The 23,933-nt window shown below is 37.8% G+C and overlaps 1 protein-coding gene across 1 annotated transcript; it reads left to right on the top strand.

The window, feature by feature from the left end:
• Positions 1-3,493: 3,493 nt before the first annotated feature.
• Positions 3,494-4,132, top strand: LOC149943330 (baculoviral IAP repeat-containing protein 3-like). Its single transcript, XM_090175454.1, has 2 exons — positions 3,494-3,857; positions 3,928-4,132. The coding sequence occupies exons 1-2, from the start codon at positions 3,543-3,545 to the stop codon at positions 4,084-4,086; spliced, it is 474 nt and encodes a 157-aa protein (XP_090031580.1). The 5' UTR covers positions 3,494-3,542; the 3' UTR covers positions 4,087-4,132.
• Positions 4,133-23,933: the final 19,801 nt, after the last annotated feature.

Genomic DNA, 23,933 nt, shown 5'->3' with positions numbered 1-23,933 from the left:
TAGCGAAACCGTTTCTTTTACGGGGGGCGAAATTTTTGGGGGGCCAAGCCCTCTCCACGGGAAAACAAGTTTTGGCTGATGTCTCGACGGGGTCATCCATACGTGAAGCTACCAAACGGAGGCTTACAGAAAAGTACGATGATCTCAAACAACAATACGGGACTGGGAAACGTAAACGCAAAACTAAAACAATTAAGAAAAGACCAAAACGCGGTGGAAAAAAATCATTAGTAGGCAGGAAACGAGCTAGAAAGGTCGTTGATATTTTCTCCTAAAATTATGGGTCATTGCGAAGCGTTAAAAAGTGAACTTGATATTTTTCAATCCGCGCCTATCCAAACGTCAATTGAGGGAGGAAAATGGACCACCTTCAAACCCATCTCGTCGCTGCGAGGCGATACCGTCGAGTTTAATATTCCTGGAAGCGGGCACGAGTATATTGATTTACCGCTTACGTACCTACTTGTTAAAGCTAAAATCGTCGCCGATGACGCGGGCAAAAGTTTATTACCGTCGGATGTTGTAGGGGGGTGTAACAATTTTTTGCACACGCTATTTAATCACGCGGAAGTTTACCTTAACGGAACCTTACTGTCTCCGTCAGCTTGTTCGTACGCTTATAGGGCGTACATTGAAACTTTGTTAAATTTTGACAAGGGTGCCAAAGCGTCCCATTTAACAGGCGCGCTGTGGTACAAGGATACCCCCGGCGAAATGAATTCGGTCACTGCCAACGAGGGTTTTAAACAGCGGAAAGGATTCACGGATCAGTCGAAAGAAATAGATTTAATTGGTCCGCTGTTTCTTGACGCGCTCAATGTCGAAAAATATTTAATTAATGGCGTAGATTTACGTATTAAACTATCGCGAAGTAAAGCGAGTTTTGCGTTAATGGGTACGCCGAAGCCCGGGGTTGACTATAAAATTATCATTACGGACGCGAGCTTGTTGGTACGTCGTGTACAAATTGCACCCAAAATACTTATCGCTCACGAAAACGCCTTGTCACGAGCAGCAGCAAAGTACGCTTTTACTCGCACCGAAACTAAAATATTCACCATCAACTCGAATATCCGAAACACCGTTATTCCCAACGTATATTTGGGTACCCTCCCGGTTCGCTTGATTGTCGCGCTGGTGGATCACGAAGCCTACAATGGAACCCTGGCAAAAAACCCGTACGCTTTCGAACATCAAGATTTATCGAGTTTAGCTCTTTACGTGGATTCTGACGGTGTGGATTCGAAACCTATTACGCCAAACTACGACGCGGGACAATATATTCAAGCCTATCATACTTTATTCACGGGTAGCGGAATTCATTATAGAAACACCGGGATCGATATTTCCCGGGGAGATTATGCCGGGGGCTACGCTTTTTACGTCTTCGACATTTCAAACGACCATAGCGCGGGTGAGAGTCATTATTGGAACCCCTCCAGACAGGGACAGATGCGTTTGGAGCTTTCGTTCGCTAAACCAGTCCCGCAAACGTTAAGCTGCGTAGTTTTCGCCGAATTTCAAGCCAGCTTTAGCGTAGACAAAGATCGTAACGTTTCTATTGAAAACGTGTAATTATGCGCGGATCCGAGATTTTAAACATTTTGAGACGTACGCGCAATTTTATGGGCGTATTCGCTTCCGATTGTCTACCCTATAAGATTAATAGTTTTCCAGCGTCACTGGTTGTAAATCTGGACCCCCACGATGAACCCGGCAGCCATTGGGTCGCGATTTACCTTGATAAATTAAAACGGGCTTGGTATTTTGACTCTTTGGCGCTACGGCCCATTTTGCCAGCCATTAAACTTTTTTTAAAACAAAATTCGAGAAAAATCACGCCCACCAAGCGGCGACTTCAATCGACAACGAGCGTCATTTGCGGACATTATTGCGTGATTTATATACGTCACCGATCAAAACGTAGAAGTCACCAAAGCTTCTTTAAGGGTTTTTCACGAAGAGACGTCAACAATGATATAATGGCCACGAGAAAATTTAACAACCTGTTACGTCATCATAAACGGAGTATAAATTCCCGTCGCGCGACTATACCCCGTTTTTATTCCTAACTAAACCCTCAGTATCGTGTCGGTGGCATGGCGAGAATGGCCGTTGTCGAATTTGACTTTCTACTAGGAAAATCCGCCTCGCGCTCCGGCGGAGAGCCCCCCGACATTGTCGTGAAGGAACTAGCTATATCAACAGTATCGACCCCTCCCGCCGTTCAAGCTTGGACTTTCGAACAACCCTATCCAGTACAACAACTTCCGAACGCCATTAAAAGACAAAACGGCTGGGTGTCTAGGAACCTTCACGGTATTTGCTGGACCGCGGGGTATCTCCCCTATTATAAACTACCCGCCTGCCTTATATCAGCGGTATCGAGTGCGGATATGATTTTTACAAAAGGAGACGTAAAGTGTAAATTTTTAGCCGATTATACTGAGACCGCCATATACGATTTGGAAACTTTTGACTGTCCCCGAGCTGCGACTTTTGATACGCCCCCGCCAGTAAAATGTCTATTCCGACATCAAACTCTAAACACCCGACAACCGTGTTCTTTGGAACGAAGTCTACTTTTCGCCGAATGGATTACCCAGAACCGCGCTGAAATAGACAGTCAATTACGATGTCCATTTTAATTTTTTTTTGTATCACACTATAATATTTTTTTGACTCGTAAAAGAAAAATAATTTTTGTAATATATCATCTTATAAAATAAATATTTTTTATTATCTTATAAATCCGACTCGTTATTTCTCATTGCTCGCGTCATTTTTTTTAGATTACGTAATTAATAGTTCATTGTGTCCATTCATTCGCCCACGGTAGAAAAATATTATAAACTTATTTTAAAAATATTAAGTGTCAATTTATCAATGTAAAAATTATTTTATACGGTCACCTTTAAAAATAACAATGTATTCAATATAAAAACGTTTATTCACATTTTCTTTACAGCGGTTTTAATATTATGAATTTGATTAGTTTTACAATATTCTTGAAAATAAATCAGAGCAGCCATTTCCTTTTCAGTCGGCATTTTTAATTCGGCTGGCAGGTTAGATGTAGTTGGTTCGGTTGATTCCATTGTGGCACCGCGCTTTTTACATGTCCCAATAAGTTCGTTAAGATAATCGATAATTTTATCATCTGACATTTCCTCGGCCTCCGTGTAATGGAGCGATTCACTCTCATCACAATCACACGCCAGATCCGAATCTTCTTTCATTGTGTTACACGATAAATGTGTCATTAAATGTTGTTTGAAACCTCTCACGGACCGGTATATTTCCGAGCATATCCCGCATTTCTTTGGTAGCCTAAGCGGAGACATCTTCCTCTTTCCCATAGCGGCTGGCTTATGAAAACCACAACGCATCTACGTAATCTTTACGTTTCATGGTGTAGATTACGTCATCTTTAGTGAGTCATTTTTATAGATTACGTCATCTTTAGTGAGTCATTTTTATAGATTACGTCATTTTGGGGGTTAGACCCAGAAATATTATTCCGTAGCTCAAAGAGAATCGGGATGGCTAGTCACGAGGATCTCAGCACCGTAACCGGTCGGCTAGAAACGTTCAAGCAATGGGACAACGTACACGTGAACAAGGAAGACTTGGCCCACGCAGGACTTTTCGCCGTAGACTCGGACGGCATAGTCGAATGCTACCTCTGCCACGGACAGTTAGGCAGTTGGGAAACCGGCGACGTACCCCAAACGGAACACGACAAATTTTATCCCAACTGTCCGTCACCCGCCGCTTTGGAGGGCCAAGATATCCCGCCATCCGAAAAATACATCTCCGGCGGACCTACAACCACCCCCGAGGGACCCGGCGACAACGTAACTCTTACCATCAAACGCCTCGAGGTAGAACATTTAATGAAAATGCTCGTAAAAACGCTAATTTCAGATGGTTCGTTTCAACCCTTTGAGTGAACTTTGGTATATACCCTACGAAGATCGACGTAATTACCATGATATAAATAAAATACATTTCCAAAGACGTATTTTCAATGTAAATCGTATTATACAGCCTGTACTCGAAAAATATCTTAATAAAACCTTATAATTTGTATACACTCTGCTCTTTTTTCCCAAAACACTTTTACCGATGACCGCCCGCTATTTTACGGTACGCTTAGGGGGCCGAAAGTGTTTGTCGGCGAAAACCAACCAACTCGACATTCACTATGACGGGTAGGCTGTTTGCATAACATCGTGTCACCGCCATAGATAACCTATTGACCTAAAATGGGTTAACACCTTGGGTTTTATGGGTTATAACATCGTAAATCAGCTAACCTTTTGACCTAAAATGGGGTGCCTCCAGCTATTAACTATGACTGGCCGGCTGTTTGCATAACATCGTGTCAGTCCACACCACCTGCGGAATAGGGGCAGATAACCTATCGTAAATCATCTAACCTATTGACCTAACCTTTTGACCCCGCCGAAAATGTACGCAAAATGGGGGGACCCTACAGGGGCCTGTTTCACCCTTATTTAACGGCTGTTTGCATCGTGTCCATAGGGGCAGATAACCTATTGACCCAGGTTTTATGAGGGTAACATCGTAAATCATCTATTGACCCTAAAATGGGGTGCCCCCAGCTATTGACCTTTTGACCTGTCGACTATTGCCGCAAAAAGGGGGCCCCTATAGGGGGGTCCGTTTCACACCTATTTATTGTTTGCATCGTGTCCATAGGGGCAGATAACCTATTGACCTCGTAAATCAGCTAACCTTTTGACCCCGCCGAATATTGCCGCAAAAGGGGGCCCCTATAGGGGCCCGTTTCCCCCGCCCGCAGGTGCCCCTTATCGGTATACACACCCACTTATCTCTGAAGCTAGTTGTCAGAAATGAGCAAATACCCTTAAAGTCGCAATTTAAAGTTGACTACTGCTCAATCCGCCGTATTTGATCACATTAAATACAATCAAGAAATTATCTTTTATGTATGGATTAAGCTTAATCTCAAAGAATGAGCGTGATAGATTGTACCTATTAACGAAAATAGTTATAATTCTTTGGGAAGGTTTCATGAGTGACAACCACAATGATAATAATTAATATTTTTGTCCTGGCTGAAATTGCTCATAACACTTTGATTCTCCAAGAGTTTAATTCTGGTGTATCGATTGCATGGAAATTTGAATGACGAGCCACGGCTTGAAACGTCTCGTATTTTATAGATTAAAAATAATTTTACTTTTATTATTTTTTGTCTCTCATTCACGGTATTTCTTCGTAAATAGTCTTAATTTTTGTCCTAAATTTGAATCAATTGGCTTTGAGTGAGTGTCTTTTAATCCCATTCCTATCGTTCTTGATCGCGGATCATTATTGCATATACGAGACAAATGATGGTTGGCAAAGGTCATTTTAAGCGTTTTCTTAAAAGCGAATTACACCAATAACAATCGAGACTTATGTCGTTATATGCAAAGTGAAAAGGCATTACGTGAAGAATTTTGGGTGAACCGCCTCTTTCGTTTCCAATTCATATTTCATTTTCGTAATAAACTTTTATTTATGATGATTTCCAATTTCAAATTTGGATAAATTAAATATAAATTTTAACTTGAAATTGAGTTTTTATCATATCATTTGAAATATTACCGACAACTTTTGAGTTTTTAACATTTAATTTTTAGTGTTAAACAAAGAATGTGAATTTTACTAAATTTAGTCTAGTATAATTTGTTGTTATTATTTTTAATATTAAATTTTGAGAATAAGTGTGATTATTTACCTTTTCATATTAAATGTATATGTTATATTTCCAATATCAATTTTGATATTAATTGTGATTTCTCTATTTTTATTAATAAATGTGCTTTTTCTACATTAAATTTTAAGTTTGGATGTGATTTTTAATTTCTAATTTAAATTTCAATCTGAACTTCAAATATCAAAGTGCTTATTAATCTTTTAAATTTGAGTTTTACATTTAAAAAACAGCACAGCAGAGAAAGGTTTTCTTTATTTAATTTTAAACTGTACTGTTCAGATTTAAGTTTTCGCGTAATTTGTAATATAAAAGTAAATAATTTGAAAAGAACAACGATTAAACAAAAGTTTCTGAATTTTAACATATGCTAGTTGGAATAATTCATTTTACAACATCATTTTAATTTCTGAATAGGTTTGGGTGTTCAATTGTTTTATTTTTTTCATATTTATTATTATTTTACAGAGTATTAGCAGAAGTATATAAGTGAAACAAGAAGTGTACTACTTAGCTTAATTATTAGCCTTCCCCGTGCATTCCATGAAATTTTGGAAGCAGACGTTAGGCAGACGACGGTAAAAATAGAGGTCACCAAAAGCAGTGTTCCGAGGTCAGTAAACACGTACAATGGCGTTACCCGTCTACTCATAGTAGCGAACCAATGGGAATGGTTGCTCCCACCCAAAGTCCAAACAATTTTGGGACCCTAACTTAATTAAGGCTTTTCGAGGGTGACTCCCACTGCACTGACTTAATATTGATTTATCTCACACGCTTTCAAGTTACTAACATACTTCGTGTAAATAGGAACAGTTTTTTGCTACATTAAAACGTCTTCATTGTTTCCCTAGACGTCCAAACCCTAACATATGTATAGTTTATCTGGGTGTTTTTTCAGTAAATGTGGTCGCATGTTAGTAGTACTCTTATTGGCTTTTTGATCATAGGCGTACTTTTCTCTGTTAAAAAAAGCCAGTACGAATCTTAACTAAATGAGCATTATAATACAATTAACCATCCCGCAAATTAATAAGGATTTTTGGATCTTAAGAGAAGTGGGTAGAAAGGTACCAAATCTTGCTTGTCACAATTAATACATCTTGCGAAGTCCTTAATTATAGCATCACTTAGAAGTGCGCGTTCCTGCCTGAAATGTTTCCACATTTCACTTCGATAGCATCGCTCTGGCGTTTGAATAACTTCAATCTTTGACGTCTGGACCGTAACATTTAGTACAGGCGAAATTGTAATTCCGCTTTAACTCTAGATTATAATATAAGGGTCATTAACAAAAAATAAAACCAATGTTAAAACTTTGGCAGGTCCGTTTAAGGGGGTGAAAATAGGGGATGAAATTTCACTTTTCGGAAAATGGTTTTTAATTTATTTTAAAGCAATTAATAAACTAAAAAATTTGCTCTAAATAGCATTTGCTTATTAAAAGTGTGGCACATTTTTGTAAATCGTTCAGTGGCGTCTTTTAGGAGGGGCGCATCATAACGCTCATCTCCCCTTTTCTTAAATCGCATTCATGGCCGGTGGTAACAATTATATTTATTTTTTTTAAAATAAATACTTGTACTTTTTACTTAAAAGAGTTTTCGGGGCGTTCAAAAACATATGGCATTACTCTTTAGGCCCACTAATAACGTTTCTAGAATTTTTGTAAGATACCCCATCAAATCATATCTCGCCACTCATGAGAAATAATTTATTTTAGGTTTTTTTATTACTATTGAGTTATATTATTAAAACCTTCCCCCTACCAGGGGCCCAATGAAACCCCATATATTAGAAGCGCATTACCTGTGCTGCGTTTGGAAAGGTTCGCGAGAAAATCACCCGCGCTTACCACTTCCAGAAAGCTCAGGACGGAAACTAAATGATAACAACCCGGAAAGCTACGAGGCGGTTACAAGCTTCGAGTTACCGGCACCCGAAGCTATCTTGGAGCTTATAAAATGCGGGTGTAAAAGTGGCTGTAAAGGCAACTGTTCTTGTCGAAAAAATAACCTGCATTGCACAGACGCCTTTATTTGTGCTGATAATTGCCAAAATGTTCCAATGTTGAATTTTGAGATATCTGACGACGAAGAAGAATAGATATTTTCTTGATGTTTTTCGACTTCAACAAATTTCCTTTTTTTAAAGTGTTTTTTCCCCAAAATGATCACAATATATATAAATAGTCAATCGCGTTTCGTACCTGATAAAAATTAAAAAGTACTTTTTGTGATGTTAATTATTTTTTATTAATTTCTACATATCGAGTAGTATTGGTAATTAACTATATTTATTACTCAATAGTAATAAAAAAACCTAAAACAAAATAAATTATTTCTCATGAGTGGCGAGATTTATGATTTGAGAGGGTATTTTACAAAAATTCTAGAAACGTTATTAGAGTAATGCCATATGTTTTTGAACGCCCCGAAAACTCTTTTAAGTAAATAGTACACGTTGTCATAATTTATAGCCCGGTGTACCGGAACTAAATAGTACAAGTATTTATTTTTAAAAAATATATATAATCGTTACCACCGGCCATGAATGAGATTTAAGAAAAGGGGGGATGAGAGTTATGACGCGCCCCTCCTAAACGACGCCACTGAGCGATTTACAAAAATTAACATAAATGTCGTCGAAGTTGCGTTATTTATAATCGCTTGATGCATTTTAGGTGTTTCCTTGTTTCGACGAAAGTTTGGAAACGCGATAACTTCTCAACCATTGGTTGTAGAGGGATAAATTTCCACTTTCTAAATTTGAACCGACCATTGTGAATTCAAAAACGCGCGAAACAGTGCCGTAGAACCAATATTTAAAAAGTTGTCAAAAATGAGTTTTGACGGTTCCCGCCAAAGTATTTATTTGTGGCGGACGAAACCGATAAATAACGAAAGATATTGGAAAATAAATAAAGTTGCAATTGGTTTCATCGAGCTATCTATTATAGTTTTCTAGCAGAATTAAAAAGAGGGCAAAAATTTTAACTGTCGAAGACTTTTCAAAAAGAGTGTACATATGCTTCAACAGATGTCAGATGCTAGTAGGGTCAGAATACCGATTCAAAAAGGTCCTGCCTCCGGGGGAAGGAAATGCAGAGCCAAAGGCAGGGGAGGCTGGGGGGTGCAGGGGGAAGGAAATGCAGAGCCAAAGGCAGGGTGATGCAGGGGAGGCTGGGGGTGCAGGGAGGCAGGGGGAAGGAAATGCAGAGCCAAAGGCAGGAGAGGCTGGGTGATGCAGGGAGGCAGAGGGAAGGAAATGCAGAGCCAAAGGCAGGGGAGGCTGGGGGATGCAGGGGGAAGGAAATGCAGAGTCAAAGGCAGGGGAGGCTGGGGGGTGCAGGGAGGCAGGTGGAAGGAAATGCAGAGCCAAAGGCAGGAGAGGCTGGGTGATGCAGGTAGGCAGAGGGAAGGAAATGCAGAGCCAAAGGCAGGAGAGGCTGGGTGATGCAGGTAGGCAGAGGGAAGGAAATGCAGAGCCAAAGGCAGGAGAGGCTGGGTGATGCAGGTAGGCAGAGGGAAGGAAATGCAGAGCCAAAGGCAGGGGAGGCAGGGGGAAGGAAATGCAGGGGATGCAGAGAGGCAGGGAGGCAGGTGGAAGGAAATACAGAGCCAAAGGCAGGGGAGGCTGGGGAAAGCGAAGAGACAGGTTGATAAAATAGAGGTTTTGTATAGTGAAAATTGTAATGACGTAGAATTCTATGTGTTAGTATATATAGACGGACACCAGGGTAAAAATTAATTCAAACTCAACGGATCAACAAAATAAGAAACTATCAAACGCAATGTAGGTATACGGCTTATTGAAGATATCCTCTAAATATTCTCTAATCACATTTCTTATACAAAAGGCCATGGCAAATATGTCAGATGAATCGTCTTACACTGTAAAGAATAAAAAATCCATAGTTATAGATTTCGAATTCCTCGATGGGAAGATGGGTTCTGTGAAAATAGTAAAGGAACTATCCGCCACATCGGCTACGGCTTCACCGCGAGTGGCTTCATGGGTGTTTCTACCTCCGTATGACGAATTGGAAATTCCATTACGTAGTCGACAGCAAAACGGGTGGGTTATCCGACGTATTCACGGACTACCTTTGGACTATGGTTTCACACCATACAGCAAGTTAAATGACTGTATATCAATGGCAGTGCAAGGTTACGATCGTGACTTTTGCAAAGGACTTGAAAAATGTTTATTTCTGTTGAAAATAATCAACCGTGAAGTCATTGATTTAAACAGTGTGGGGTGTCCAAAAGTGTCAGAACTGGGTGGCGAAGGGACAATGTTTTCTTGTTTATATGAACATAGAACTAATTTTGTAAATAAAAATTATTCATGTTCGTTAGAAAAATCTATACAGTTCTCGGAGTGGATATATAAAAAATTTTATTACGTAAATTCACAACTAGAAAATGTATAAAAAGCAAATTTAAAAATAAAAATGAACTTGAAACACTGTAAATTATTCTTTGAAAGAAGAAAGTTTAATAAAATCTCAAGTGGTATTTATTCTTGTATTAATAATGATTTTAGGGTAAAACCAAAGAGTGGAATTATTTGTCAAGTGCATTCTTGAGATAATCCATTTGAAAATCATTAATATATGAGAGACAACTAGAGAGTCTTTTGATATTGTCTATTTTTAATTAATCAATACGAAATATTTTCCCAAACATGAAGTATAAGAAGGGTGCGATTGATTTTTATGGTCACATTCGCTCTCGAAATGTTTCCCTGTTCAAATTGTTCGACTGTCTACACCCACAAAGAAAGCCTTGTCCGCCACATAAATACTAAATACGGTAATATAAAATTAGCTTGCCCCGCTTGCGGAAAATCTTTTTCCCGGAACGATAATTTAGTCCGCCATCAACGGAACAGTCATACCGTTTGTATTGAACACTCGTAACCCGCGATTCGGTCAGTCTTTCCGCAACCCGGGCCGTCACACCGAGTATCCTCGCCAAACCCCCCTGTAAAAAGGGCTGCCTCACCGGATACACATTCTCGAAAAAATATCACACCGTAGTTAACCCAGTTATCAACCAAATAGAGGAAATAAACGCGCTTGGTGACGCCATATTTTCTGCGAGAATTACCGTCCTAGATGGAGTAACAGACCCAGTGCTGTGCATAAATGAACACCGCGATACCCTAGGGAACTATTTAAAAAACAAACTAACAACTAAATAGGGTATAAAATGGTATCTTACCATTCGGGCAAGATTCACCCGTGAACTCGCAAATACAGACGCGGAGGTCGAAGTTATGCACCCACACGACTTTAACACCGGAGACAATCCCTGGTCAAATCAATTCCAGTCGAGACAAAATTGCCGAAAGCATGAAACAATTCGAGGCAATGGGTAGTGGTTAGGTGCTAGATCTTATTTTATACCTACAAATTAATATTATACAATATTTACCACTTGTTGGTGGAACGTATTTTGATTTACCACGTGTATTAAAAACGAAACGCGCGCTAGTAAATGTCAAATCAGATGACAACAAGTGTTTTATATGAGCGATTTTAGCGAAACTACACCCCGCTCCTAAAAATCCTCAGTTTTTATATCACTACAAGCGGTATGAAAATGAACTGAACTTATCCGGTATTACATTTCCCTTTGAACTGGACGCGTTCAAACTTAAAAAATTTTAAGAAATAAATAATATTTCCATAAACATTTTTGCTTATAAAAAGGGAGTGTTTCCACGATATGTGAGTGAAAATGACGTACCAGAAGAGAGACAAATTGATCTCCTTTTTTTATCAAATGGAAAAACAAAACATTATTGTTTAATTCGCCATTTAAGTCGCTTACTCTGTGATTTCACCACAAATGACCATACTAACTATTATTGCCGACGGTGTCTGAAAAGAAGCTCGGGTGTACGAGCGAGGGAGAATCACGAGGAACATATCAGAGATTGCAATATTCACGATCCGCAACGTGTGGTGATGCCGCTCAAGGAGCCCATACTGAAATTTAAAAATTTCAGTTGGCATCAAATGGTATATTTATATTTGTTTGAATTTAATCGTGAATGAAATAACATTTAAATTTTAAATATAGGTTCCGTATGTCATCATTGCGGACTTTGAGTCATTGCAATCTCATTTTTCTACATGTCTGCCAGATTCATCACTCTCTTCAACGACTACGTTAGCCTTACACGTAACGTGTGGGTTTTCGTACGCAATAATAGGAACGGATGGTGAGATCATATCTTTTTTTTTTACGTATAATATGTTACTTAATTATTTTTGTCTATAGGAAACCTTGTTAACCACATAACATATCGAGGGGTTGATGGAGCTTTAAAGTTTTTAAAGCTTCTTTTGAATGAAGCGGATGCTATTTCCGAAAAGCTTAAGAGTAACACCCCTATGGCTCTGACGGATGCCGAGGAAGCCGCGTTCCACTCGGCCACTCAATGTTACGTATGCGAGGAGACGTTTACTGCCTTATCGATAAAAACTACACTACACGGGTGCATACAGGGGTAGTGCTTGTCAAAGATGCAATCTCCAGTTAAAAGCCCCAAGCTTCATACCTGTTATACTACAAAATCTTTTATGGTTAGTTTTTTTTAGTTTATTAATATGCAAACGATATATTTATCATATTATTCACCCGTAGATACGACGCCCACCTCATTATACAACAACTCGATAAAATTAAAAATAATAACATTGATACGTATATTTCATTCACCCTGGGAAAGTTACGATTTATCGATAGTCTACGATTTCTAGCAGAATCGTTGGAAACGCTTGTCGGAAATTTAGCTAAAGGGGGTCCGGAAAAATTTACCATCACGAACTCGGTGTTTAAACCCAAAGAAATCGAGTTACTTTTAAGGAAGGGAGTGTACCCATATGACTATATGAACAGTGTAGAACGTTTTGATGAAACGCAGCTGCCACCTATTGGGTGTTTTTACAACTCTCTCAATGAAGAACCTTTAAGCCAAGTTGATTACGATCACGCACAAAGCGTTTGGCAATTTTTCAATATTAGAAATCTCGGTAAGAGTGTATTATAAACTGTTCAAGGATAAACTTTAATTTTATTTTCCTTTTTAAAAGGGGAATATCACGACTTATATGTCTTGTCAGACACGCTTCTTCTGGCCGATGCTTTCCAGAATTGTAGAACAATTTGTATGAATTACTACCGACTAGACCCGGCTCACGCATACACCGGTCCAGGTAAAAATAAATTAGAAATAATAATAATAAAAATATCAACTAGGCTAATACTCGAGTTACTACCAAAGGTTTTGCATGGCAGGCGGCCTTTTGTATGACCAAGGTACACCTGAATCTTCTTCTCGATGAAAACATGCACCTTTTTATCGAGAAGGGAATCCGTGGGGGAGTGTCAATGATTAGTCATCGTTTCGCCGAAGCAAACAATAAGTACCTAGAGACGTACGACCCGACCAAGCCAGATAGTCATATCTGCTATCTCGGTAAGATATTTTTAAATAAAATAAAATAAATTAAGGTTAATGTTAATGTTAATAGACTGTAACAACCTCTATGGGGCCGTTATGTGCGATGTACTGCCAATGAAAGGGTTTAGATGGCTCGAACCAGGGGTAAATAGTCAAAACGAAATCCTGAACTGAATTTATTGTCGAAGTCGATTTGACGTACCCTAGTGACCTACACGACGCTCATAACTGCTACCCACTAGCACCAGAGTCAACTACCATAAAACCGAAGGAACTTTCGCGGTATTCAAAGGACCAAATGACGGAACTAAATATCCCAATTAAAGAAAGCCTGCCGAAACTAGTCTCAAACCTAAACAACAAAGAACGATACGTAGTACACTATCGTAATCTTAAGTGCTACGTGTCGAAAGGGCTCAGAATCACAAAAATTCATCGAATTTTGACGTTTCAACAAGGCGCTTGGCTAAAACCATACATAGACTTTAATACAGAAAAAAGAAAGATGGCCACCAATGAGTTTGAAAAATACTATTTCAAATTAATGAGAAATGCAGTCTTTGGTAATTAAATTAATTAAAATTAATTAATTAAAATTTAATTTTTTTTGTTTTTGTTTAGGAAAAACTATGGAAAACCTAAGAAATCGTATTGATTTCAAACTGGTTACGACAGCTGAAAAGGCTATCAAAAAAGCTAGTTCACCCACATTCCAAAAATTTACGTTGTTCCAAAATGATTTGGTTGGAATCCATTCCGTGAAAAAGAAGTTGGTTTTAAACCGACCCATATATACAGGATTCACCATTTTAGACCTCTCAAAATTGCTAATGTACGAATTCCATTACGATGTGATAAGGCGTCAGTATGGAGAAAAAGTTAAACTTTTATTCACTGATACTGGTTAGTATACCTTTATCCATATCCTATGTTTTTTCTAACGTCTTTCCACATTACAGACAGTCTGACATATCACATCGAAACACATGATTTGTACAAGGACTTCGCTCAAAAGAGTGACAAATATGACTTTTCGTGGTACCCCAAAGAACACTTTTTGTATGATGAAACAAACAAAAAGAAACTAGGAAAGTTTAAAGATGAACTTGACGGAACTCCAATTCAAGAGTTTTGTGGGCTTCGGCCGAAAATGTATTCCATCTTATCGTCAAAGGGTGAAAAGAAAACTTGCAAAGGAATCCGCAAGCGCGTGGTGAAAAAACGCTTTCGGCATGCTGAATATCGCGACTGTCTATTAAACCGCAAAGTGACTGTTGCGGAAATGAAAAGAATCGTCAGCAACAAACACGTTGTTACGACAATACGCCAAAACAAACTCTGTCTCAACCCGTGCGACGATAAAAGATTCATTTTAGACGATGGTGTTCCTACTTTTGCCCATGGTCACTATAAAATCAATGACAAATAAAATGTTTAACGACAAATTTATTGAATATTTTTTATACATAAATTCTTCAATCATACGATCATTTTTATTTCTGTTTACAGAAAATCTTTCTAATACTTCAAACATTTTTATTCCCCGACACATATTAATAGCAAAGTATATTCAATATCCACCACAAGTCTTACTAGGATTTCCTTGCAATTGATAAGAATTGAACGTAACAGTTAGGCTGTTTCTTTCTATAATATAGTTAAATTTTAACAAGTCCGGTGAATTTCCGAAGCTTTCGAAAAAGGTTGTATTGTACTTCCTTGAAATGTATATTACACACCTAAATTAATTAGTTTAGTTAATTTACATTTAATTTAACATGATATTAACACGTACCAATGGACTCCTTCTCCTTTAGAAGTATCAGTGTTCACGATGAATAGAGACGGGAACTTTTTGACAATGTTTGGTAATTTGTCCGCGGGATAGACCCCTCTGAACAGATATTTAGTGAAGGGATCATTCTTGAGTATTTTTTCGATTTGTCGAGAGTCCATTATGAACTATGCTCAAATACAACCGCCCTGTGTTTATCAATTTCAATCAAGAATTGGTATTCGGAGTAGTAAATGACGTTAACTGTTGTTGGTAATGATTCACCGAATATTAATTCGAGTCTAACGTTTCCGTTCTTTATAAGGTTGAAACATTCGGTGGTACTTCCGTTAAGATCGGGTGTTAAGTCAAATACGAAAAGAGCGTTTCCGTTGGCGAATTCGTCACGACTAATGAAATTACCCTCGTCGATATTCCATTGTCGAGTTTGAAGAAAGAGGTTAACGTACGAACGCATGTACGTACATGTTATCTTTGAAGTTTAGATTTAACGGCTTATACGGTACGCTGCTTCCGTCGACATACAAGGCAATTTGATTTAGCGAGAAGATTTTAAAGTTGAACGGCGACAATTTGTAATCACCCAAAAAGGCATTCTGGTCAGCAAGTCCAGAAACCACTTTACTAGGTAGTTGCCCGCTAAATAAATTGTCTTTGACGCATATCTTGTTTCCTTGAGATATGGAAAATGAATTACATTGCGTACGAGTAATTGGATATTTCATCGTGGCCAATTCCAAGGTTTTGGCATGCGATATCATAATTTCCGGCGTTTATTTAATCTTCCTAACGAACATTGATACGTGGCAGAATACCACTTACAAAATTCGTTGGAGCTTTTGATAAACTTGAAATTCACGTCGATCAGGTTAGGGATAAACCGTGATTGTTGACAGATATCAGCGCGTACAACGCCAATCATGTCGATAACCCCTTCTTGGGCAAATTTAGCTCGTTTCTTGAAACCATCGTTGTCAAAGAAATCGTCGAATTTTCCAGCTTGGTCTTTATAGAAAAGCGATGATGTTAGGAAACTCTCTTTAGCGGGACCGCCAAACGTCAAGAGAGTTTGTATCATGCTTTTGTAGGGGTATTGTGGAGGACATGACGTAACCGATTTATCACCCAATGATACGTGTACCTCTCCGAAAAGACTGTTTAAAAATAGGTTTTCCGGTGCGACCTTATCCGCGGGTGTTGTTACCGCGTTGGCCGTAGTTGCGGCTTTAGGTAAAGTCCCATCGGGTTTTACTATCTTCACTTGAACTTGTAGTAGAGTATTCTTCAAATCAATGTACGTTTCCGAGTTACCAGCGATGGAGAATATAATCGCTTAATTTTCATTAACGTTCGAGGTCGGGTTATATTCAACCCATTGACTTCCTATTATTCCAGTTTGCTTATAAGGTACGTGAAATAAATCAAGTTCCGAACTAATACTATTTTGAGAGTTGGGATGTGCGAGGGACATTATGAAAAAATATCGGAGCGCCGAGGGATCGGCCTTCTCTTCTTCTTGGTTCGAACCGAACTGATGATGGGTGACGTTTTACGTCGTCTTTTACGTCCGTTTCCAGTTAGTTTAGTCACTTTTTCGGCTGCACTTCTCAAAGCTTCTTTCCCCGCCTCTGTACCTCTGGTTTTTAACGCTTCTCTAAGAGATACACCACTCGAGACCACTCCAAATCCATAACCTGGTAATAATAATTATTAGGTAACAATTCAAGGATATATACCGTATTTCTCTGTATTACCTCTTTACACAGGAATGGATCCGTGTCGAATATGATTCAAGTAATAGTATTGATAGTCGCTAACGGAAACACGGTCTAAACTATGTGGAGACATGTTGCGCCTTTGACACTCTCGTCGTAAATGAAGTGGGATTTGATCCTCCCACTATGTTTTATAGTGGAGTCCAAGTTCTTCTAGGTCTAAAGTGGAGTGTGACGTGCGCTTTTCCTCTTTCAAAATGTACCGGATGTCCCATTTCAATAGATATTAATTTCAATAGTTTGGAAGTTGTTGTTCGCGACAGGCATATAATGAGGTCTCGAAAACTCTTTTTCAACAGTATCTCCGTCTTTTCCATGAATACTTATAATTCTTAAAAGCGGAACATCCGAGTCTCCAACCGACCGTCTCTGTATTATATCCGAGTATATAAAGAGGGAATGTAATCCGGCATCCATATCACAGCTAAACGGAGCTGTCATTGAAGTAACCACTGTAATGTCCCTTCCCGGTGTTCTCATAAAACCTAATGTTATGGCAATTTCGTGCGGGATATAAAGTTGGTTTCCACCTTTCATTTCAACTACCACACGACGATTAGGTTTGTTATAAAAAAGAACAACTCTAGAATCAAAATTTTGCCCGTCATCATCGATTGACATTATTTGGATTAATTCTTCCGCAGATCCATAGTATCCAGGAGGTATAATTATGTTAATATCATGTTTGTTATCGCTCAAGTCTCTTTCCTCGTTCACTGATGGGTGTGGCGTGAGGAACAATTATAGAAATATCTCGCTCTTGATCTTTATGATCTATTTTAACCAAGTTTTCGGGTTTTTCCTCATGTTTTTTGGTTTTATCCGTAATTTTCAGCTTCTTTTTCTTGGGTCTAGGATCTGTCTCAGTTACAAATGTAGTGTCCCAAATTCGTACAATACATTCTTCTTTAATATTATTCCAAGTCCCTGGATAACTGATTTCAGTGAGGCCAACTTCATAAGTCCCATGAAGTTTTATAGGTTCCGGTAAATACGTTCGGAACTTGCTTATGTATTCAAGTTCTCATCAACTTTTGTTTGCGAGTTCATCCGGCGGTAAACTTCTTCGGAGACCAAGATCATCTTTCTAGTCATTTTTATTGGTCGCTCTACTAATAGCCGCGCCTGCGGCACTACTCACAATAGATAGAAGAGGCGCTAAGAGTAAAGGGATAAATCCACCCTTTTGACTTGGTTTTAGATAGCTTCCGTAAGCTTTGACGGTGTTTCTTCAGTCGTTTCTTCTGATCATCTGACAGTTTCACTTTCCCACGTAGAACATTTATACAACATTCTACAATTGCCTTGATCGCGTCACCCTTAGCATATTTGATTTAAACCTTCATGAAATTCAACTGTGAGAGTATGATCCAATACCGAATTCAATAGATTGTTTTGGTACTCTGTATAGCACCATATTCTATCTGGTGGGGGTGAAATACATATATCTTTATATTTGATGAGATTAGCCACCCAGTAACTTTTTCCAGACTGCGTATCGCCCGCGACTAAACCATTAAAAGGGTGTTGTAAGCTGAACTCCCATTTTACAGAATGACACATTTTATTCAAATCACGGTGCATTTATATACAAATATTGTTTAGCGTTGCAAACGACGCGTGCAACTAAGCACTTACAAAATTCATCACTTAAAAATGTTTTTAATGTAAAGATTTTATAAATCTCGATATAATCTAAATTTCTTATCGCGGTATCATAGTTCATGTCAACACGCATTTCCCAGTCTTCCAGACAGTTGTGTTTGGTCTGCGAGGGATGGGCTACACTACATCCGTAACAACATTTACGTAAACCATCGGTCAATTGTCCAATAATACCGTCTTTTATCAGAGTGTGTACCCGTCTCGCTTCATTAAGATACGTTTCAACGTCATCATGCAAATCCATCAGAGTTTTGGAGAGATTGTATACAATGGCGATACCATTTTTAGTGGGTAAGAGCTTTCCATACATCTCCCCATAGCCAGGTATCATTTCCCGGATGTCTAAAATCTTACAGTCCTGATACGTTCGCAGTTCAATACGTTGCGTCTCGGAGCCCGTGAAAAACCACGATGAACCTGGGGTGTCGTCTTTCTCGAAGAACGCTAAAATGTCGTGCCTCTTTCGGTATAGCTCGTGGAAGTTATCTTCGGATAAAATAATCCCCGTAGTAACGTCTGTGTGACCCAGTCGTACATCTAGCTTCGGAGTAATTTCGACGAATTTCTCCGACGAAATAGCAAACAAAAGATCGGCAGTCATTCTGTATAAGAAATGTGATTAGAGAATATTTAGAGGATATCTTCAATAAGCCGTATACCTACATTGCGTTTGATGGTTTCTTATTTTTACTTGTTGATCCGTTGAGTTTGAATTAATTTGTACCCTGGTGTCCGTCTATATATACTAACAGAAATCTACGTCATTAAAATTTTCACTATACAAAACCTCTATTTTATCAACCTGCCTCTTCGCTTTCCCCAGCCTCCCCTGCCTTTGGCTTTGCATTTCCTTCCCTCTGCCTCCCGGCCTCGCCTGCCTTTGGCTCTGCATTTCCTTACCCCTGCCTCCCTGCATCCCCCAGCCTCCCCTGCCTTTGGCTCTGCATTTCCTTCCCCCGAAAGGCAGAACCTTTTTGAATCGGTATTCTGACCATACTGATGCTCTAATTTAGTTTCTCTTTTTCGCGTTCTTCATGTGTTCTTATAACGACTTTTAGGTGTCAAACAATTGGCAGTGCAGTACACTCTGTTAAATAAGTCTTCGGCCGTTGGGATTTTGGCACTTATTTGCGATTATCTCAAAAACTATGAATGATAGCAAGTTGAAACTTTACTAATATCTTTCATACCTAAGCCTTGATTCACGTGTAGCATTTCCATATCCGCCGGAAACGCCAAATATCGTTTTTGACAACTTTTTTAGTAATGATGTTACGCCCCTGAAACCCGCATTGTTGGATTCAAAAGGGTCGATTCATATTTAGAAAGTGCCATTGTTGTCCGGCTACTTCGAACGGCTGCTAAGATATGGCCTATCAAAAATTCGGGTCTGATTCTAAAATGCTTGAGGCGACCGAGAAATAATATCTGATTGTTGAGGACAAAAACAACTTTCGTCGTTTTATTGCGGGTAACACAATAAGCATATATATATATATATATATATATATATATATATATATATATATATATATATATATATATATATATATATTGATTTATCGAGTTGTTGGAACGCTGTGGTTTTATGCCGGATTAATAATATTGATTAATTAGGTGTTTTAGAATTTTCCGAATGATAACTGAATTTTCGATAGGCCATTTCTTAGCAGCCGTTTGACGTAGCCGGATAACAATGGGTTCCAGGGGCGTAACATCATTATTAAAAAAGTTGTCAAAAACGATATTTGGCGTTTCCGGCGGATATGGAAATGCTACACGTGAATCAATAGGTATGAAAGATATTACTAAAATATTTAAAATAAAATTGGTTTCAACTTGCTATCATTCATAGTTTTTGAGATAATCGCAAATAAGTGCTAAAATCCCAACGGCCGAAGACTTATTTAACAGAGTGTACTTGAGTTTCCCATAAAGGTATGATTTAAATAATTTGTTATTTTTTTAAGGGTTGGGGTTAACATGTATGTAAATTGAACTTAACGCGAGAGTTTTTATAAATTTATTTGGATTATCTGTGTTGGGGACAATTTTTAACAGATGATAAAATATCGAAGACAACTCTCAACCAAAACATACTATTTTTAGTGTTTTGGTTTAAAAACCGTTTCTCAAACGATTGGATAATAGTGGTGAAAGAGGACCACCCATTGGTAAGCCCTTACTTTGTTTATAAATGTCACCATTTAATTCAAAATAAGTAGAGTTAAGAAATAATTTAACTGAATAAATAATATCAATAAGACTAAATATAGATAAGTGTCTCCATTCAGAAATAGACCGTAAATTTGGTTCCAGAGAACTGTCTAGTATTTTCGCCGATATACATTTTTATAATTTTAGATATTGCTAATTGTTAATGTTAATAAAAAAGTCTGTACGATTGTTAATTTTATACCCTTGATAAAGAATCTCGTTAGATTCCAAACGTTGTCACCGCACTCGTTTTTTAACCACTTCACGTGCTTTTACTATTTTGTAATAATTTTTAGAAATAAACTCATGAGTATTCCGTAATGCATAAATTGTGCATTGTTACCTCACTATGACCAAATTTAGTTCCTCCAAAACGTACCCATATCTAATGCTGCTTCCGCGAAAGAAATGAAATCCTTTCCAACGAGTTCTATCGAGCAGGAATCTGGTCTTTTACTACATCGCGTGCTTTAAATATTTTGTAAAAAATTCAAAATATACTCATGAGTATTCCGTTACGTATAAATTTTCAATTATGGGTACGTTTTAGCTTTTCCTCGTCCATTACGCCGAAATGGTACTTTGTTTATAAAAAAAAACTGCTAAACATGTTGAAGAATAAGTAAATATATATGCTTACGTTTTCGATTTTAATGCAGCAGCAAATACTAGTAGAGTTATCCCACAGCTAGAAGTTCAGATGTAAAAATTCAAATATATATCAGCATCAATTGCTACAATGAGTATAATTAATGTTGGGATTTTCGCTAAAAGCGCAATTTGAACTAGACCTACGATAAGAAAAAAAATAGTGATGACCACAAATGAAAATATATTTGGCCGAAGTCCTATGAGCCGAAGGTCATTAGATATACGCTTATAGGTTTGCTCACTCTTCCTGTTTTTGACGTCTTAAAGAAAAGAAAAATGTAAGAACTTACAACGACGTAATTCCAACTTTTTTTATATAAAATCATGATTTAATGGTCTCGTTAATATTGGCTCTATTAGCGGTCTTATAAATAAAAGCCCTATTAGTGATCTTATAAATAACGATCCGTTTAGGGGTCTGGAAAATAATGAACCAGGTCTCTCGTATGATACCGGTTTTTGTGAACTGGAAAATTCCGTGCCTTCAGCTTATTCCATTAATAATCGTGTGGGTAATTTCGAGAATGATTTTAATTCATAAAAAAAACAACGATTATAAAAGGAAATATTCAGAAATTATGGACATTAATAACCAATTAAATGGGCAGTTATATCGGAGTACTATACATACTAAGCGCTCTGTTAAAAAGCAAACCTATTTAATGGTATCGTGCAAGATATTTAAAAAGAAACATACTGATATAATTAGGCTTAAAAATAAAATTTATCACAGAAGAAATGGGAAAACACTGAGAATTAAAAAAAGATCTTCAATATGCTGTTTGTGTTTTTTTAATAAACCACATGGTAGTAGTATTCTTACTACTTATGCCTAGGGTGGTGCCTTGGGTATTAGCCTAGCTGATTATATATTATATATATTATATACCAATTCTCTTAAAATGACAAAAAATATTTTATTGAAAATTCAAGAAACTTTGTTAGTGGCTAGAGTTCTGAAAATAATATTCGATGGTCATTCAGTATAGTCCATGAGCCAGACCAACTTTCAATTACCACCTCGAGTGGCTAAATTCCAATATTATTTTCATAAACAGGGGTACTTGAGACTAAGGAAAATAGGTGGTGTGCGGCCATAGAGATTCTGAAAGAGGTCATATCTCCGTTTCTGTTTGTCGGCCTTCGATGTGCAATACATCGAACGTAAACTATTTAGAAGTTCTACAATTCGTGTTTATGAAATATTGTGATATATGGCGCCATTTAACGCCTAAAATTAAAAATGTGGTTTTTGGTTTTTTACACAGACAATTACAGAAATTAAAAATAAGAAACAACCACTGTTGTACAAATTAAAAGGTTTTTAAATTGTACAACAGTGGTTTTTTCTTATTTTTAATTTCTAAATTATGTACAAGATTTGTCCTTCATTGAGTTAATCAGACAATTACAAATAATACTTTTTTTAATATTATATTCTGTAAGATACGGACTTTTTATATTATTTAATGCTACATTAAACTATCTTGTATAAATAGGTGCGGATGTATAAGTCAAAGTATACAAGGGGGCGACGATTTATTAATCGTGCACGAAATAAAATAAAAACTATCATATAAATGTGAGGTTAAAATTTTATTTAAAATACAATATTTAACTAATCTTTTTCACTATCGGAAAAACCTGTGTCTTCCGCGTTTTGTACGTATTGTTCGTCTTCTTCGACCATCTTTGTGCAAGTGGAACTTTTGCAAGCAGCTGCTGTACATTTCAGATTGTTTATTATACAAGTACACCCATTTGGACGACAAACACGAGGGCACTTGCAAGCCAATAAAGTTAAGGCTATATCTGGAGCTGGTTGCCCAGTCATCCACAGGATATCACTTACTTCTCCGTCCATTTTCCAACCCTAACCATCTGTTGGTTCAGGAATATCTGAAAATGCTTCAAGACTTCTTTTCCATATTGAAGCTTGATAATTTGCTCTCAGTGTGTGCTGTTTTAGCGTATCAGCGCAAGGTGGAATTTGCCCCGACTCAATATTCCCTTTCCTAGCGCGAAAAATTTGGTACCCGAGTGTGTTGACATTTGTTACCTTTGTGTTATTACAGTTCATTTGGCATGTTAGTTCTTGAACTCTGTTAAATGTATCTTCAGATAACTTCCAATTAGTAACTATATCATCGCACGCGTCTCTGTATTTCTCATTTTTGTTAATAAACTTCAGAGCTTTTAATTTTCCTTGACCGGCTATCGCACTAACCGTATCACAACCGGTCGAAACGTGTAGCCCTACCAATGCGCTGCATGTTTGAGCTCGAATTGCGCTAACCAATTTTGAAATAACTACAATTCGAACTTTCGATTTTTTACCTCATTAAAAAGACGTTAGCGTTTATTTGACGGCTAAATGCTAAACATAAAACCAACACATCTGTGTCATCCGTAACGCAAACAATGTTTTTGTGATTTCCTGCGGCGTCTTTTGCGTGTAAAAGTAATCGAGTGTCCGCTTCTTCTTGATTCGACTTTAATTCGGCTATTTCTTGAAAGGTTTCCTTGGTCAATTCAATGCACTTTTCGTTATGCGCTACGTATAATTTCTTGTGCATTAATTTATCTCTATATTTTTCGTGTT

Source organism: Leiobunum rupestre, chromosome 5 (assembly GCF_980474605.1).
Source record: "Leiobunum rupestre chromosome 5, qqLeiRupe1.1.hap1, whole genome shotgun sequence".
NCBI classification, from domain to species: Eukaryota; Metazoa; Arthropoda; class Arachnida; order Opiliones; family Sclerosomatidae; genus Leiobunum; species Leiobunum rupestre.
The sequence above is the reverse complement of the archived record's forward strand: the minus strand, read 5'-3'. Positions and strand labels throughout refer to the sequence as shown.

What these genes read in the sequence shown, in the direction of transcription:
- LOC149943330 (XM_090175454.1), top strand. Translation starts at nt 3,543, where the DNA reads ATGGCTAGTCACGAGGATCTCAGCACCGTAACCGGTCGGCTAGAAACG. An exon ending in CCGAGGGACCCGGCGACAAC is followed by an intron (nt 3,858 to 3,927) that starts GTAACTCTTACC and finishes CGCTAATTTCAG; the next exon opens with ATGGTTCGTTTCAACCCTTT.